The sequence below is a fragment of the Pseudorca crassidens genome, chromosome 10 (assembly GCF_039906515.1).
Source record: "Pseudorca crassidens isolate mPseCra1 chromosome 10, mPseCra1.hap1, whole genome shotgun sequence".
In the NCBI taxonomy this organism is placed as follows: Eukaryota; Metazoa; Chordata; class Mammalia; order Artiodactyla; family Delphinidae; genus Pseudorca; species Pseudorca crassidens.
The window spans coordinates 36,225,220-36,244,646 of NC_090305.1; the positions used below are offsets into that span (position 1 = coordinate 36,225,220).

General features: G+C 37.9%; 1 protein-coding gene across 23 annotated transcripts in view; it reads right to left on the minus strand.

The window, feature by feature from the left end:
- DNAH8 (dynein axonemal heavy chain 8) overlaps nucleotides 1-19,427 on the minus strand; it is a 327,555-nt gene that overhangs the window by 126,143 nt on the left and 181,985 nt on the right. For all 23 annotated transcript variants that reach the window (XR_010946846.1, XM_067753082.1, XM_067753094.1 and 20 more), the window contains 8 exons: nucleotides 18,089-18,198; nucleotides 13,135-13,298; nucleotides 11,729-11,921; nucleotides 8,812-8,934; nucleotides 7,106-7,236; nucleotides 4,759-4,912; nucleotides 3,293-3,457; nucleotides 1,576-1,802 (listed from right to left, as the gene is read on the minus strand). Coding sequence is in view for 22 of the 23 variants with exons in the window: in XM_067753082.1 (XP_067609183.1) it covers nucleotides 1,576-1,802; nucleotides 3,293-3,457; nucleotides 4,759-4,912; nucleotides 7,106-7,236; nucleotides 8,812-8,934; nucleotides 11,729-11,921; nucleotides 13,135-13,298; nucleotides 18,089-18,198 (1,267 nt within the window). In the remaining variant the exon portion in view is untranslated. The remainder of the gene's footprint in view (nucleotides 1-1,575; nucleotides 1,803-3,292; nucleotides 3,458-4,758; nucleotides 4,913-7,105; nucleotides 7,237-8,811; nucleotides 8,935-11,728; nucleotides 11,922-13,134; nucleotides 13,299-18,088; nucleotides 18,199-19,427) is intronic.

The window sequence follows — 19,427 nt, forward strand, 5'->3', positions numbered from 1 at the left end:
CTCCCAGAATTTTGTGAAAATCCAAAAATAAAACAGCTTATGTAAACATAAACACACTTTGGAAACTTTAAAATTCTGTACAAATAGTAGGGATAAGTGGTTGAAATGAACTTGTGCTGAGATCTGTTTTCATTCACCTGGTATTTGCTACACACCTCTTCTCTGCTAGTAACCCAGGCTTACAAAGGTGAAAACCAATCTCTCCCCTAAATCGCTGGATAGTCCTTGAAATCAGGCACACTCGATTCAAACATTCAACTCACTATGGGCTTTAGTATAATAATTACATTTAACAATAGAAATAAATAAAAGGAATAATTTTATACAGGAGAAACTCAGGTCAAAGAAGAGATCTTCACATACTATAAAATTATATTTTTATATTAAATTAAATTTATTCTATATTAAAATTTCACTTTTGGAGTTCTGAAGATTTTTAACATTAAAAAAATTTTTAAGGACTTTGGCATACATATGACTATTTTTAAAGCATTATATAAATATTGCTTTCAGAATAAACTTCTACAACCTAAGAGGATATGAAAACTTTGGAAAATACACTGAAATTAAAAAAAATAAAGATGTAGGTTTTTGTAGCTCCACAGTTGATGGTAGTAGGGGTGGAGTTCAAGTTAAGTAGAAAGAAAATCTTCCCAATGGAGAGGATTAATACACACGGATTTACCAAGAGAATCTGGGAGATGATCTAGAATTATTTAAGAGGATGGTCCAAGTATGGATTTAAACAAAGAAAACGATACAGGATAAACAAACTTGTGAGATAGGAACCCCCACCCCCCTGGAAAATCAATTAAAGTGTTACCCAGACTCTCTATGCAGAAAAATAGGCCTAGTCTTTCTGGGAGGTTCTGCACTCCCTAAAGCCTGTGCATTAACCCTAAGGAAGAAGCCTTAGTTCTAGAGACCCAGGGTGGCCCATCTTTATTCAGAGCAATAGTACACAGTGACTATCACACTTTGGGAAAAAATGCTATATTCTTGAACTGCCAACACCAGCTTTCACATCATGAACACCATTTCTGCTTTTAGGGACTGGACTGTTCTGCAGTCAATTAAAATTTAGCTTCATAATTATTTGGCATGAAAACATGGGTAAGATTAAATGATGCAAATACAAAATCTAAATGTTCCCTTAGCATAAGGCAATAATGAAACTTTAGAAGAGTGGATTTCTTTAATCAAAATAAATAATGCACTTGAATAAGAAACTAATTTTAAACAGTTTATAATGAATTATTTTAAGTCATTTCCAAAAATAATTAAATTAAGCAAATGAAATAAAATGATTTATTTTAAGCGTCTGTTACTTTGAGGTCTGGAGGGAAAAAGATACTTAAGTATGGATACTAGTTAATTTTTAAATCTTGCTTACTTATCATCGTTTCTATACATAATCACTAGAACATCAAAGCAAGGAAAAATATCTAAGTGGGATTTAGCTGGGATTTCGTGCTCAATCACTATGACGAGTCTCTTACTGGACGTTACATTTAATTCCTCTTTGGAGTGAACTTGGTGTTTCTGTAGTTATCATGCTTATGTAATGTCACTTACCTTTGGAAGTAACTTTCACAGCTCTCTGAAACCATGTCGTGAAAGAGGCCCATTGTTTCTACAACTTGTCTTTTGGTGTCACTAGAGCAGACGATACTATAGCCTGAAATGAAATAGGAGGCCACCGCAACCAGAGCCTCCTTCGGCCAGCGACTAAACCAGTCCATGGTGCAGCCTGATATCAAGCCAGGAAATTTCAAAGAGCGGGCACGGAACTTCTCACCAACCTATCGACAGAGAAGTAAAAAAGCATTAGAAACACGAAAGGATTATAAGTCAGCCAGAGGGACGTTTATATATTCTGAGTCAATAGCATATGACACCACAAATTTTTTTTCAGGAACCTTCTTGGGCTGCATTAATATGTAAATGAAGTGTCCAGATGAAAGGAAGTAATATTTCCACACTCTCCCCATCCTAAGACTATATCTGTTCAATTCTAGGAGCTACCTTTTAAGAGGAAACTGACAAACCAGACCTCTTCTAGAGCGAGATGACCAGGACCGTGAAAGGCCTGGACACTAGGGCACGTGAGAGCAGCAGAAGAAACGGGAGGTGTTTGGTCTAAAAAGGGAACGACTTAGGGAGTCTGCAAAAACTTTCTCCAAATATCTGAAGAGCTGTATGTGGGAGAGGGATCAGGTTGATTTTACAGGACAAATAGAATCACAGGGAAGGGACTTCCCTGGTTAAGAATCCGCCTGCCAATGCAGGGGACAGGGGTTCGAGCCCTGGTCCGGGAAGATCCACATGCCATGGAGCAACTAAGCCCATGCGCCACAACTACTGAGCCTGCACTCTAGAGCCCGCGAGCCACAAAAACTGAGCCCACGTGCCACAACTACCGAAGCCCGGGCGCCTAGAGCCCACACTCCACAACAAGAGAAGCCACCGCAATGAGAAGCCTGTGCACCACAACGAAGAGTAGCCCCCGCTCGCCACAACTAGAGAAAGCCCAGGCACAGTAGCAATGAAGACCCAATGCAGCCAAAAATAAATAAATAAATGGGAAAAAAAAAGAATCACAGGGGAAAAAACAAAGACAAAATTCCACTGTTTGTAAAGAAGACCTTTCTGGCTATCAGACTATCTAAAAATTAAGCAAGTTGCCCTATAAGTTAGTGAGATACCTCCCCTTCCCCCCAAGAGCAGAGCTGCCCAATAGAACTTTCTGTGATGATGGAAATGTTCTATATGTGTGCTTTCCATTATGGTAGCCACTAGCCACAGGTAGCTATTGAGCACTTGAAATGCAGCTAGTGGGATTGAGAAATTGGATTTTTATTTTTACTTTATTTTAACTGAGCACAATTTAAATGGATACACATGGCTAATGGTTACTATACTGGACAGCACAATGAGACAGAGACATTCAATCCTACGTCAGGGACATTCTAGATGGTATGTCTTTACTGGGGGTAGAGCTGAACAAGACTACATCACCAAACCTCTTACAAATCAAATAATCTCTGTCTCTAGGTAATGAAAGTTGTAGGCTAGGCAATAATCACTGATAAGATGAATATTTTAAATTTTCACACTTTGTCATGAGATTTTGGTCAGTGAAGACTGGTGTTAGTAAAGAGTTGATTTTAATTCAATGTAACAAGTGTTCATTTCTGACAAATCATCTCATCAGCAAAAGTACATTCCAAGAACCGAGTACATTCAAAGAAGTAACTCCTCCTACACAGAAATCAATAAAATAAAAACTCACTGGAGAAAAGCAGAGAACAACGTGCAAGTTCTTCCTTGATCTTGAAATGAAGTATTCATACAGATTATCAAAGGTGGGAGGATGGCGAGGTAGCTCCCTTTTCATCACTGATATCAGCCCTTGGGTGATTTCATCCATCTCATCCCGTGCAAACAAACTGGAGATCTTTGAGGAATAGACAAGAGAGTGTTCAGTGTTTTAAGAGTTCCCAACAGCCAATGCACTGCCGAAGTCTGGCCCTTCCCCTCCCCTCCCCTCACATGTCATCTCTGTTCATATTTTTTCCTGCATCTCCACAATCAAATCCCTAGTTTGCCAGAGATTACAAGAGTGCAACTTTTTATTCATTAGCTCAATCAGGAGCAAATTATGTTTCCTTTGGCTCAAATAGCTATTACCAAAAAGCCATCTCCTCTACCATTCCAATCATCTCTTTAAATGTCCAGCGATGCCCTCTGTTCTGACTCACAGTCAGTCTCAACTCTGGTTCCAAAGTAGTTAACTAGATCGTGCACCAGTAAGCATCAATACACACCACTGTGAAAGGAAAAGTTCACACGGCAGGTCTGATCTTGAGAAGGGTGTGCTTGCAGGGCTGGCCCTTGCCTGGCATCTGGGAGCTGGGCTTTTGGAATGTCTCCTCCATTACTAATTGATAAGGTTGTTCCACTGTGCCTAGACTATTTATACAAACATTGGGATAGATGGTGAACATCTACTTTCCTTCTGGGAGTCTGGAATTTTGGCAGTAGTGGCCAGGCAGAGAATGACTTACACAACCAGCTCCCAAGAAGACCTTGAATTCAGAGTCTCATATGGGCTTCCCGAAACAGAAACAGCACATGTGTTTCTGCACTTCACTTCATGTGGACAGAAAACACATTCCGTATGGACCCTTTAGTGAGAACATAGTAAGTATGCACATGGATTTCCCCAGACTCCCCCAATGTGTCTTTTTCTTTACTGATCCAGCTGTGAATCCTTACTGTGTGGCTGTAATAAATGTTAGCCATAAGTCCAACTACGCTGAGTCCTGTGCAAACTACTAATGAAGTACCAGCATGTGGGTGGTCACAGAAGTGCTGATATAAGTGGTGTCAGCAGTGGTGACACAAACATCTACTTACTTGCAGTTAGTGGAACTCTTTCAATCATTCTATACTCCTGATTATTAGATAGATAGATAGATAAACTTTGCTTCTCCTAAAATAAATTATAGGATCCAACTGAAGACTGAAGAGACAAATAAGGAACCATATTTAAGATGGAAGAAGGCATATAAAATATCTGGAGATGAACAGCATTAATTTCAGAGAAACTTCAAAAAATCTATTGAACCTTATACATTAATCATTTCTAAAATGAAAAATGTGTGCTAAATGGCCTCACTTCTGAAGGGCTGCTGCTTTTTCTATTTGGATTTACATTTTTAAAATACAAGCTCTTTCTCTGCTTTTGAGACATACCTCCCCTGAAGATAGCAGGTTGTTGAGATATTCTAGAAATGCCTCATCTTTTATTTCATTGTCAGTAAAGATAAAAGTGATGCCTTTGCCATCAGCACCAGCAACTTTGTACAAAGCTTTTAAATCCTCTGTTAGGTTACTCACATTATAAGACCTAAAAAGAGAAGTGGCAGGAGGTTTTAAATTAAAAAATATATATATATATAAAATCATAATTTATTTCAAAACACAATATAATCCATGATAATTAGAGCATAATCTGCACCTGCTCCAATAGATACTAAGTAACAGTGCCTGCTAGAAAACACAGAGCTAAATAGCTATATGTTACCACTCTACATAAATAGGTTTTATTTAGTTTGAGAAGTGAGAAATGGGGAATTTACCAGAAGTGGCTCAGGAACAATAACTGGGAACAGGGAAATGAACTTTTATTCTCTACAGTCGGACAGTCCTCAGTAACAGATTTTTTTGCCCAAGTGAATATATGTATAATATTTAACACTAATCTGAAATTTGGGTGAGCTTAGATTGGTGAGAAAACAAGATAAATTACAAATAAAATTAATGATGAATTACATAAAGTGGTCATTTGCATGTCTTACTAAATGGCTAGATTCAGAGAAAGCCTTCAGAAAAAGATGCATTATGCAATGTGATATAAATAATAGAAGTGTTACAATTATGTGGTTACGGATTATGAAAAGAGAAGATCTTGGTCTTTTGGGGTTTTTTTGTTTACTCTGTTTCCTGCAAAAGGAATGTGCTACCAGAAGCCACGTGATGTGTAAAAATAAAGCAGACATTTTCTTAAGTGTTGCATATAAAGCCGTGTGGGTAGATCGATGAAAGGGATTATAAAGACACCCTTATTTGAAGGAGGCTTCACAGTGTAGGTAATAGGGAGTTTTGTGTAAGCCATAGGGTCTAGTGGAAAGATTACAGGCATTGAAACCAGAAAGACCAGGGTTCAAATCCCTGCTCTGCAGCTTTAGAAAAGTTCCTTCACGTTTGTCAACTTGTTTCCTCATCTGCAAAATGAAGATAATTACCTATTTGTAAAGGTTTTTGTGGGCATTAGAGATGATGTAGCATACGTACATTTAAATGAATAAATAGCCTAGTTTTAAACTAGGAGTGCCTTAGAAGTCCTTCTGGGTGGCACTTTAGTTAAAAACCTTGTAGACCTCGGCAAAAGGAATGTCATCAAAAAGAGACCGTACGTCCTGTCAGATAATTCCCAAGGGGGAGAATTCATTAAAAAGGGAAGCTGGTAAGTTAATTTGCTGAGAAGTAGCTGCACCTATGAGAGCAACACAGCCCACATCCTTCCTCAGAGGTGGTGTGGCCTGGTGCTGTTAGGGTTACCCTCTCACTGACCAGTCAGTTAAGTCACAAAGCCATTTTGCTCATTTTTAAAAATTAAACTGACTGTTAGGTATTGCTTTTGCAATATACAGACACAGTCACAGCACACCCCTCTCTAGGTCCTGACCTCTCTCGCTTCTTTCTTTCATAGCTAAGCTTCTTGAGGAGTTTCTAAACTTATTATCTCTGCTTCTTCACCTCCTTCATGCAACGTGGCTTCTGCCCCCATCCAATGCACTGAAAGTTTTGAAACATTAGTCACCACTTTTCATGCTTTAATTTAATCCACAGTTTCAGGCTAATTCTCTACTTGCTGGGTTTCTGGAAACCACTCCAGGTTTCCTCCTCTGTCTTGTCTCCTCACTCACTCCCCCTTGCATCATTATACCCAGGACTTCTATCTCTAGGAGTATCCTCAGATATGTACAAAAATATTCATAACAGCTATATGTGCAAAAAGAAAACCCCACAAATGTTTATCAGCAGTATACCGGATAAACAAATTGTGGTAATATGTGGTAAAACGGAAGGCTCCACAGCAATAAAAATGAACAAACTACTGCTACATGTAGCATCATGGAGGAATCTCACAAACAGCGCAAGCAACAGAAACTGGACACAAAAGAGTAAATCCCATATGATTTGACTGACATAAAGCTAAAAAATGGGCAAAATCGATCAATGGGCTTAGAAATCAGAATATTGTTCCCGTTGGGAGGGTAGTGACTGGGACGGGACCCTGAGGGGTACTTCCGGGTGCTAGTGATGTTTTATTTCTTTATCTGTGAGCTAACTACATAGGTGTACTTACTTTTTGACACCCATGATTTGTGTACATTTCTTTATGTATGTTACACTCAAATACAAAGTTTACTTGAAAAAGAAATACAACCGAATTGTTGTAAATTTTTAAGTAAACATTTTACTCCAGTGAAATTAACCATAGAAGAAAACATACCGGCGTTTCATTTTATCTTACCTGGTTAATGTTATCTGGAATATTTGATACCCAGCTATAAAAGAAGCCAATCTTGAAAGACTTTGTTTTCCCGAACCACCAACACCCACCAGCAATGCATTTCCACATGATGTTCGGATTATTCGTGAAATCTGTTTTGAAACAAAATAGTATATGTTTGAAAATAGAATTCAACTGTTTACATTTGCTTGCACTAAATGGGTCCAAGGTTTGACCATATGCTTCTAGACTACATTAGACTTTTTCCTTTAATGCAAAAGGTTTCATATTGACTTATTCAATTCCAGTTCTTTCCTTGCCCATCTATATTTACATCATGAAAAAGAGAACAAATTGGCCTTCCCATCTCCAATTTCAAAACTATTTTCCGTGTGTGTGTGTGTGTGTGTGTGTGTGTGTGTGTAATTTTATTATTTTCAGACTCAATGGATAATGGAACTGCTCTTCCCAATCTGTAGAAAGAAGTTTAGAATTGTTTGCTTATTATCATCAGTCTAACACACTGACTTACGTAGACACCTAGCTCTACAACAAATACTACCTCTATCATATCTCTGCCAATGAAAAAATTTTTAAAGTACCAAAATTCTACTTAAAATGGGGTAGGAAGACATTTGCAGAAAAAAAACTTAGGGAAACAGCCTTTAGCCTTATGTTGCTTTTCTATGGTTGATACCTTCAGGGAGGATAAGGCTCAAATTGTGGCTCGAATCTTATGCAGGCCAATTGGAGACATTGCTAAAAAGCTGTCTTTTACATTAATGTCACTGATTAGGAAGAAAGTCTAGACAGATCACTAAATTCATTATCACTAGTACACAGAATTTTTTTTAATTCAAGTTTTACAGATGGCAGACACCTTGATATGTATCAATTCTATTATATTTTCAATATGTTAATCACTTATGTGGTTTTGCACCCAGAACAGGGTTCCAGGCCCCCAAGATCTAGCCACAGTGGGTACTCGATAATACTTGCTGAATAGATGAATGTGAAACAATCCTAGAGCACCTGGAAATTCACTGGTTTTGTAGAAGATGATTCTGTAATAAACACAGAGTTAACTGCCTCCTCTTCATGAGGAGAAGAGTTGGAAAAAGAAACTCCTCCCTATCCTACTTTGTTGGAGAAACTCCTTTTTTGATCTACAAATTATACAAATAAACAACTCCTTTCTGCAGCCCTTCAGACTTGGATCAAGCCATGCTCCTTTTCTGGTGCTGCCTCTAGTTGGTTTCTATTTTTTATCAGTCCTATACACCCACCTTTCCCCTTTCCCCATCAGTTCGCCCATAATCTGTAAGCCAATCATGAAATTGACATTTTTTTAAGCATCAACTCTTCCTCCATGGGGAACAGGATTCCCATCACATCAAAATGTAATTTGAGGAGGGAATATTTTTTTCATAGGGTTCTCCAAGTTACTGTCTAGGAAAGTAAAACTCTTTGACTCAGCGAGTCAAAAGCTCTGAACACAAAACCCATCAGTTTGCCCTTGAAAAACATTTGCTTCCATGTAGGCGGATTCAAATAAGCGGTTTCTGATTAAGCCTTTGTTTTGTGAGACAGTGAACTGACTCAACCTATAGACTCTCTTCTATACACTACCCAATACTATATATTTATTCTCTGAAAAAGTTTATCTGTGAAATTTACGAAGCTTTTATATGATCTATTTATATCAGTAAACAGTCAATACTTAGAACCTTAACAAGATGAGTCATTGCATCTTTAAAAAACACCAGATCAAGAGATGTTCCTCTAATGAGATCATTGAACTGTCTCTGGTAAAACTGGAGTTTTTCAGACAGAAATTCAAAGGATGGTACCTATGGGTGGGGGGGAGAGAGAAAAAAATAATATTTAAGATGCAAAATTTAGGAAAGCAGCAATTCTAAAGACATTCAAAAGTAATTCTAAAAAAAATTTTTTTAAACCTAACAGATTTCCAAACATTTGTCATGGATTAGTCGACTTTTAGTTATTTCCATTTTCAGAGGTCTGAAACCTAACTGGTTGATTTCCAGTATGAAGTCATTCCTGACCTCTTCCGTCAATAACCCCAGCACTTGGGAAAACTGGACAGCTACATGTAAAAGAATGAAATTAGAACACTTCCTACCACCATACACAAAAATAAACTCAAAATGGGTTAAAGACCTAAATGTAAGGCCACATACTATAAAACTCTTAGAGGAAAACATAGGCAGAACACTCTATGACATAAATCACAGCAAGATTCTTTTTGACCCACCTCCTAGAGAAATGGAAATAAAAACAAAAATAAACAAATGGGACCTAATGAAACTCTTTTGCACAGCAAAGGAAACTATAAACAAGACGAAAAGACAACCCTCAGAATGGGAGAAAATATTTGCAAATGAAGCAACTGACAAAGGATTAATCTACAAAATATACAAGCAGCTCATGTAGCTCAATATCAAAAAAACAAACAACTCAATCCAAAAATGGGCAGAAGACTTAAATAGACATTTCTCCGAAGAATATATACAGCTTGCCAACAAACACATGAAAGGATGCTCGACATCACTAATCATTAGAGAAATGCAAATCAAAACATCACTAATCATTAGAGAAATGCAAATCAAAACTCACACCAGTCAGAATGGCCATCATCAAAAAATCTACAAACAATAAATGCTTGAGAGGGTGTGGAGAAAAGGGAACCCTCTTGCACTGTTGGTCGGAATGTAAATTGATACAGCCACCATGGAGAACAGTATGGAAGTTCCTTAAAAAACTAAAAATAGAACTACCATACGACCCAGCAATCCCACTACTGGGCATATATCCTGAGAAAACCATAATTCAAAAAGAGTCATGTACCACAATGTTCATTGCAGCACTGTTTACAATAGCCAGGACATGGAAGCAACCTAAGTGTCCATCGACAGATGAATGAATAAAGAAGATGTGGCACTTATATACAATGGAATATTACTCAGCCATAAAAAGAAATGAAACTGAGTTATTTATAGTGAGGTGGATGGACCTAGAGTCTGTCATACAGAGTGAAGTAAATCAGAAAGAGAAAAACAGTAGTATGCTAACACATATATATGGACTCTAAAAAAAAAAAAAAAAGTGGTTCTGATGAACCTAGGGGCAGGACAGGAATAAAGATGCAGATGTAGAGAATGGACTTGAGGACACGGGGAGGGGGAAGTGTAAGCTGAGACAAAGTGAGAGAGTAGCATTGACATATACACACTACCAAATGTAAAATAGATAGCTAGTGGGAAGCAGCTGCATAGCACAGGGAGATCAGCTGGTGCTTTGTGACTACCTGGAGGGGTGGAATAGGGAGAGTGGGAAGGAGGCGCAAGAGGGAGGGATATAGGGATATACATATACATATAGCTGATTCGCCTTATTTTACAGCAGAAACTAATGCAACATTGTAAAGCAATTATACTCCAATAAAAATGTTATAAATAAATTAACTAATTTAAAAAGTTAAAAAAGAACCCTAGCACTAACTCCTATCTGTGGTAATTAAGGTTGTAAAATAACAAATATATTTCTCAGTTTTTATTTGCTTCTTAATATTGCTTATGGAGCTTTAAAAATGGACAGAACTTTTACATTGTTTATGTAGCCAAATTATTCTGAAGTCAATATTCACGTATTTGTTTTGTAAATTGCTTCTCTCCATCTAATTCTTTGACCTACATGCACTTCAGAACTACTGTGTTATGTAACCCTCTTTAAAAAATCTCTTTGGAGTCTTGTTTCAAGCTTCATTAAACCTATACGTTAATTTAGGGAAAACAATGTGTTGCCATTTAACCAAGTAAAGTTTTATCGCGTTTATTCCTAGATATTTTACATATTTGTTGCTGTTGAATGAAATACTTTTATGTTGCATCTCCTGTCTTGAGATTGTTTGGCAAGAGATGGCAGCCTTCTTCTGTAAAGGGCAAGACAGTAAATATTTTAGGCTTTGTGGCCCATGTGGTCATTCAACTCCACCACTGTAGTGCAAAAGCAGTCATAGAAAACATGTTGTGTTCCAATACAACTTTAACTCTGAACAATGAAATCTGAATTCCATATAATTTTCATGTCACACAATATTATTATTCTTCTGATTCTTTCTACCCATTAAAAAATATAAAAACCCTTCTTAGCTCATGAATCTAACAAAAAACCAGCGGTAGGCTGGATTCGGACCACTGGCTGTGATTTGCCAACCTCTGATATAGACGATAGTTATGCAGTTTCATATTTATATCATACTTGGTCATCTAACTGAACTCTTAGTAGTTGAAACAGATTTTAAATTCTCTTGGATTAAATTAAGAGATAATCATATCATCTGCAAATAAGGATATTTTTGTTTTTTCCTATCTGATAATTACATCTATTTTCTTTTTTGTCATTTTTGTTGCACTGCCTAGAACTTTCAAACCAATATTAAATAACTGTGATAATTGTACGCGTACTTGTCTTATATCTGACTTTAATGGGATTGCTGCTAAATTTCATTGAAATTAATATTTTACTTGGTGTATGATGACACGAATCATAACATATAACTATCGTACAAGTTATGGCAAATATCTGGTTAGGTAAGTGATCCAAAAAGCTGAAAATAAATACCAATTCATAGATTTTGGGCACTTCAAACACAGTGTCTTCAGGTTCATCTCCAGTTGGTTCAGGCATCTCACAGAGAAAATCTACAAAGTATGGTTCAGGAAGAATATATGATCCCACATCTGGGCTAACATTTTCTTCAACTGCACGAATAAGATGTGCATTAAACCACTGCTCATCATCAGGACTTATAAATCTGAAACAAAAATACAGGAGTAAAAATGCAAAATAGGAAGCCAACTTTTCTAACTGAACATGCTTTCAACCCCTCTCCACCTCCTCTCAGCCCCCATCCTGTATCTCCATTACCTCAGAACAGGGAAACAATATGTTCTGCCTTCTGACCAGAGGCAGATGTAACCCCAACCAAGAGAGCTATAATATTGATAGTATCACTTATAGAAAATACTGACAAAGAGTCTCTCCTTGGCCAAACTTAGGCTCTTCTGAATCCTCTTCCCTATTAAGCCCCAGTTTTGGACTTCCATGTCCTTCTTTGCACCATCTAATTTTAGCAAGAATCCTGCTAAATCCATTTAGCCAGAATCCTCCCAGACCTCCCTTATTTCCTCTTAGTACTTTCGCATCCACCAAACTCCTCCATCCTGTTCCTCAGTTATAAATTCCCACTTTTTCCTTGTTGTATTTGGAGTTGAGCCCAATTTCTCACCCCTACTGCAAAACCTCACTGCATAGGCCCTATACCTCTCATGATAGTCTTGAATAAAGTATGAGAGTCTTATTGTTTCAACAAGTGTCACAAATAACTTTTTTCTTTAACAGTATAGATGAGTCCCATGGGTGAGGTTCAGGGTCCCTAAAACTTGCAATAGAAGCATGGAGTTGACAGTCAGTAGTGGGTGAGGATCCTCTTTCTAGGTTTGTGGGCACACAGTATATGAAGGTCCTTTTCAGACATATGACTTCAGAGGGGGTAAGGGAGGAAGGAGTGGGACTAACATCTGACAGATACCACCTACGTGGGACACTGTGGTAGGCCCTTTACAGCTTTGTAAGACCAGCATTGCCATCGTATTTTATAGAGGAGGGAACAGAGGCTCAGAAAGATGACTAAGCTTATGTACCAGATGTCACCATGCAGCAGAGCTCTCACTACACAGACCTCAAACTTTTTAGAAATTATACCTAACAAAATTTTCCTCTGAATGTTATCAACGTTCTGATAATGTGGTTATTTTTTTAAATGTCCTGTTGAAATAATACTCAAGGAAATTGGCAGAGCGTTTTCCCACCAGCAGGTGGGAAATGACATCCATGCTTCACAAGCCCCAGAGCAATTTAAGATAATACTCCTTTATTCTACTTATTTGAGCAGATAATGCAGGAATTATTCTAGTAGTATAAACTACTTATATAGTACATTTAAACTCAAGCACTGTGATATACACCTGTCTGCAATTACTCTGTTGCACTCGTGTTTGAAAAGTGACAGGAGAACAGGAATTGAACCACACTCCTCGGCTTTTATGGTTAACATTCCTTGCCAAATTCTGGAAAGATCTCGCAGATTGAAAATGTAATGAAATTTAGAAGGAGTAGGCAGCATCTTCACCTAGAGTTGGGAAACAAAATGTAATACTCTCAATTTACTTTTCAGATAAAACTAAAAGCACAAGAATGGCCACCATCAAAAACTCTACAAACTAAATGCTGGAGAGGGTGTGGAGAAAAGGGAACCCTCTTGCGCTGTTGGTGGGAATGTAAATTGATACAGCCACTATAGAGAACAGTATGGAGGTTCCTTACAAAACTAAAAATAGAACTACCATACGACCCGGCAATCCCACTACTGGGCATATACCCTGAGAAAACCATGATTCAAAAAGAGACATGTACCACAATGTTCATTGCAGCTCTATTTACAATAGCCAGGACATGGAAGCAACATAAGTGTCCATCGACAGATGAATGAATAAAGAAGATGTGGCACTTATATACAATGGAATATTACTCAGCCATAAAAAGAAATGAAACTGAGTTATTTGTAGTGAGGTGGATGGACCTAGAGTCTGTCATACAGAGTGAAGTAAATCAGAAAGAGAAAAACAAATACCATATGCTAACACATATATATGGAATCTAAGAAAAAAAAATGGTTCTGAAGAACCTAGGGGCAGGACAGGAATAAAGATGCAGACGTAGAGAATAGACTTGAGGACACGGGGAGGGGGAAAGGTAAGCTGGGACGAAGTGAGAGAGTGACATGGACATATATACACCACCAGTTGTAAAGACATAGGTAGTGGGAAGCAGCTGCATAGCACAGGGAGATCAGCTCGGTGCTTTGTGACTACCTGGAGGGGTGGGATAGGGAGCGTGGGAGGGAGGCGGGCGATATGGGGATATATGTATATGTATAGCTGATTCACTTTGTTATACAGCAGAAACTAACACACCATTGTAAAGCAATTATACTTCAATAATGATGTTTAAATAATTAATTATTTTAAAAACCTAAAAACACAACTGCTTTTAGAATGATTTTATTTCACAGTTCCTATTTTAAATAAAATAGGCTGAGTAAATAAACTAAAATTAAGTTTATATTTTTGTCACAGCATTGATGGGAAAAAAGACACATCATAAATAAACCAGCACAGAATTTAAAAGACCCTAAGACCTTGAATAGGATGGACTGAAGAATAATGCACTGGATGCAGACTCCAACTCCTTTGTTCTACCACCATGAGCTGGCTTTGAACAAGCCACTGTCCCCTGAGTTCTTAAAAATGATGTGAATTGTAGGAATAAGCATTCCTAATCATTATTAGTGTGTATACGGGAATACGTCATAACAAAACACTGAGTGTGAGCCGTCTGTCATTCAGTTAAGAATAATGAATGTTCACATCTAAAGTCAATAATGATCATCTTCTATAGATGGCTTTGACTAAGGTCCTGAGTGCATTTGGATTTCCACAAATACATTCGTTTATCATGATCTAGATTTCACTTATGGATCCAAACTCAGTCAACATGCTTTCATATGTCTGTATATCTGCAATAAATGGGCAGGCAATTCTGACATACTGCTATAATTACTTGGTGGTTTTTGTGAGTTTTGCTTGTTTGTTGGAACACTAATTTACTTATTTCTACCCACTTCTAGAATCCAAATAGGCAAAGCTATAACATGACACAGTCCACATTCTTATAAAGAGAGGTACCAGTTAAGGGATAAATTTGAGGTGTCAGGTGTGGGAAGTATTGCTGGCCAAGTGTAAAGATTGTAGTTGATACCATCAGCATCATTTTTGAAAGTGAAACAATGATAACTCTGGAGATACAAAGCAGACTGCCTACATGACTAATTCAGGAAAGCAAATGCTTTCTTTAGTACCTATTCATGGAATATGTCCTTTCCATATGGAAAAAGTACCCTATTGAGTTTGTAGAGTAATTTCTATAGGCTAATTCACAGTGCAAGTTAAAACAGCAGGTAGCAAGAGGAGATATAGAATAAAGAGAAGTGTTATGTTAACAATCACCTTTCAATTTCCCTCTTTGCTCTCAGTTCCATTCCAAGATAAAATGTTCATTCTACTCACCAAAATGTAAAACATGCACTTATATTACAAAAATGCAAAAATAAAGGGATAAGGCTATGTGAATATTGCTTTTTTTTCTTTCCTGTAAGACTGCAGCTAAGATGGCAGCCGTTGGCAACTGAAGCAATTATTCAGTAGAATTAAATAAAGTCCTTTCTTTCCCTTTTCTTCTCATTTATTAACCTGCTTCTTTCCTTATCTTCCAACATTTCCTTTTAACTTTTGTCAGCTTCTTTCTTTTCTCACCTGCTTCTGCTTTAAAGCTATGTAAAGTAATATAAAGGGATACACAAGGCATGAGTGGATTAAAGGAGTGCTTTGTGAAAATGAGAAATTTGAAGAAAAGATACAAAAAAGGCTGCTTATTTGGGGTTGGGGAGAGGAGGAAGATTCATTCGTTTTTTGAGTGAATGAGTATTTTTGAGCACCTCCCACGACCCTTACAAAGATACCATGGTAAATAGCACAGCTAAATCTGCTGCCATCAGGAACCTTCTATTCGAGTGGGAGAGCCTGACAATAAATAAGAAACAAATATACTGATAAACAGATAGGCAAATAACAATGATAAAAGTCATGGTTAGAAGAAATGAAGTAGAGTCAGGAGACAGATAATGCCTGTGATGGGGTCGTGGACAGTTGTTTTAGAGAGAATGATCCCAGAAACCCTCTCTGAAGGTAAAAATAACGAGAAAGAGTCAAACAAAGTATAACGGCCCAGAGGCATGAAAAACTTGGGGTGTTCAAGGCACAGTGAGAAGGGCAGCATGGCTGGAGCAGAACGATGGAAGGGAAGAGGAGTAAGCAGGGGCCGACTCAGGGTGAGTTTCACAGGCCAGAGCTAGGCATTGTGTTTCACTGCAAGTGTAACTGGGAATCTACTGGTGGTTTTAAGAAGGAATGATGATCTCTGATGTGCTTGTTAAAAAGCATTTTAGGACTGTGTAAAGAACAGATTCTAGGAGGGCAAGAAGAAAGCAAGGAGACTGGTTAGGAAGCCGCTGCATGGTCCAGAGAGCAGGCGATGGACCAGGCAGGGTGATCGCTGTGAGATGGCAATAAGCGCTCAGCTTCCGTATATATTTTGAAAGCCTGGTTACTGAGACTTGCTGATGGATTGGATGTAGGGAATAAGAGAGACAAATCAAGGACGGAGCCCTGTATTTTAGCCTGAGAAGCAGGATAATTGATACAAAATTCTGAGGGAGGATCATACTTAAGAACTTGTTAACTTTGAGACAGTTATTAGACATTGAAGCAGTGGTGTCTACTAAGCTGCTGGAAACAAGTGGGGGCACTTCCCAGGCTTGGGTCCAGTGGTTAAGACTCTGCATTTCCAATGCAGGGGCCGCAGGTTCAATCCCTGGTCAGGGAACTAAGATCCCACATACTGTGCAGTGAGGCTAAAAAATTTTTAAAAAAGAAAGAAACAAGTCTGGAGCCGGGCAAAGAGGCCTGGGATGGAAGTGCTGACTTTGAACTCATCAGCACAGAGATGGTGTTTAAAGCCATGAAGCTGGATGAGGCTACCTGAGTACGAATGGAGGTAGAGATGAGGTCCCAACATGGAGATCAAGTGCACTCCAGTATTTAGAGGAGGGGAAAGAGTGGGGACTTAGAAAAGGTAGCCAGTGAGGTAGGAAGAAAACCAAGAGCAAGAGGCCCTTCTGAAGCCAAGTGAAGAAAGTGTTTAGAAGGATCATTTACGTCAAATGCTGCTAAAGCGTCAAGTCAGAGGAAGAAGAAACCAACCCTTGGATTTGGCAAGACGGAGGAATCTGGTGACCTTGATGAGAGCAGTGGAAATGAAAACTTGTACAAAACGGGTTAAAGAGGTAAAGAAATGTGAGGAAGTGAAGCTGATAAACATTCATAAAACAAAAGAAGCTTTGATGGAAAGATACCAGGAAGGCCAAAGCTTTCCAGAAAAATATGTATATGGGCACAGTAAATTGAACAATAGTCCCACTGGAAAATAGATGGACCTAACCACAGAAAATTATCTCAGACACTCAGACCTTCTGAAACTCCATGCTGGAGCTTCCCCAGGACATAAGCTTATGCCCAGATGGTGTGTAAGTGGCCAAATGAATGTATAGTGAACTATGACAATTAATCCTCATCTCCTTCACCAATTTTTTTTAGCAAATATATCAATCTTGTTGTGTTTTTTTTTTTTTTTTTCCAAATCTCAGACCTACCCTTAATTGCTTTTTCATGAGTCTGCCTTCAGACATCTGGTGACAGCCTCAATGCTTACTGAGTTTTACTTAGGGCATTGACCTCTGTATTAAAATCTAGACTATTCTGTTGAGTACATTCCATCCATTTACTAATTCATGCTCCACCTCAGAGAAATCCACAAGTTGGACTTTAAGTCTTGGTTAGCTAAGAATATCTGGAAATCCATTTATTCCCTCAGTCAGCGAACATCTGAGTGTCTGACACAGTTTGGCTGTTGGCAGCAGGAAGGGAAGACAGACATACAAAGAGTTACAAATCAGAGTAACAAGTGGAAAAGCAGTGTTCTCATCTCAGCAAAACTCTACTTTATCCTGGATGCCGTGTCTGGTTTACAGTAATATCTCATATATATGGAAAGCATCATTCAGTCAGAATATTTGCTCCCTGGAAGGAAAAGGTGTCATAAATCTACTTCAGCACCTAATTTGTCTTTTCCAGAAAAACACTACTACCCATGATGTGATGATAACTTCATGAGCCATGAGGTGAGAACTAGGCTGAATAATTGTTGACTTTTTTTTCTGATTATTGACAACGGATGATTCTGTACCTTAGTCCACTGCCACAGCACTCTGCTCGCGGAAACCAAATTCACAATCATCTCACATATTTCGGGTTTGAACTTTCTGCAAGGATCAAAATACCCACAGCCAATAACTCCTGAAAAATAAACAAGATTGAAGGTATGAGCTTACTATAAGATCACAAGGTACATGTTTATCCCAGTGAATAAATCATTACAAGATGACTAAGCTAGGTGATGTGAAGAATTTCTCTCAAGGAATCAGCTAAGACTGGCAGTCAGCAGTGGGGCTAGCAAAGCTTAGTATGCAGTGATAAGCATTTTATATGTATTAACTCCTTTAATCCTCCCAACATCCTATGAGAAAGAATCTGAGGTAGATATTATTATTATTCCCGTTTTCTCATTTATATTTTTATTGAAGTATAGTGGACATATAATATTTTGGTATTTTCAGGTGTACAACATAGTGACTCAAATTTAAAACATCACACTGGTCAGAATGGCCATCATCAAAAAGTCTACAAAAAATAAATGCTGGAGAGGGTGTGGAGGAAAGGGAACCCTCCTACACTGCTGGTGGGAATGTAAATTGGTGCAGCCACTATAGTGAACAGTATGGAGGTTCCTTAAAAAACTAAAAATAGAGTTACCATATGATCCATCAGTCCCACTCCTGTGCATTTATCCAGGGAAAACCACAATTCGAAAAGATACATGCACCCCAATGTTCATAGCAGCACTATTTATAATAGCCAAGACATGGAAGTAATCTAAGTGTCTACTGACAGATGAATGGACAAAGAAGATGTGGTACGTATATACAATGGACTATTACTCAACCATCAAAAAGAATGAAATAATGCCATTTGCAGCAACATGGATGGAACTAGAGATCACCATACTGAGTGAAGTAAGCCAGGCAAAGACAAATAACATATGATATCGCTTATACTGGAATCTAAAAAACATGATACAAATGAACTTATATACAAAACAGAAATAGACCCACACAAACAGAAAACAAACTTAAGGTTACCAGGGGGGAAATGGTGGGGAGGGATAAATTGGGAGACTTGGATTGACATATACACACTATTATATATAAAACAGATAACTAATAAGGACCTACTGTATAGCATAGGGAACTATACTCAACATTTTGTAATAACCTAAAAAGGAAAAGAAACAGAAAAAAACAGATATATATGTATGTATAACTGAAGCACTTTGCTGTATACCTGAAACTAACACAACATTGCAAATCAACTATACCTCAATTAAAGAAATGACCACCACAGTAAGTCTAGTAGCCATTTGTCACTATACAAAATTATTACTATATTATTGACTATATTCCTAATTC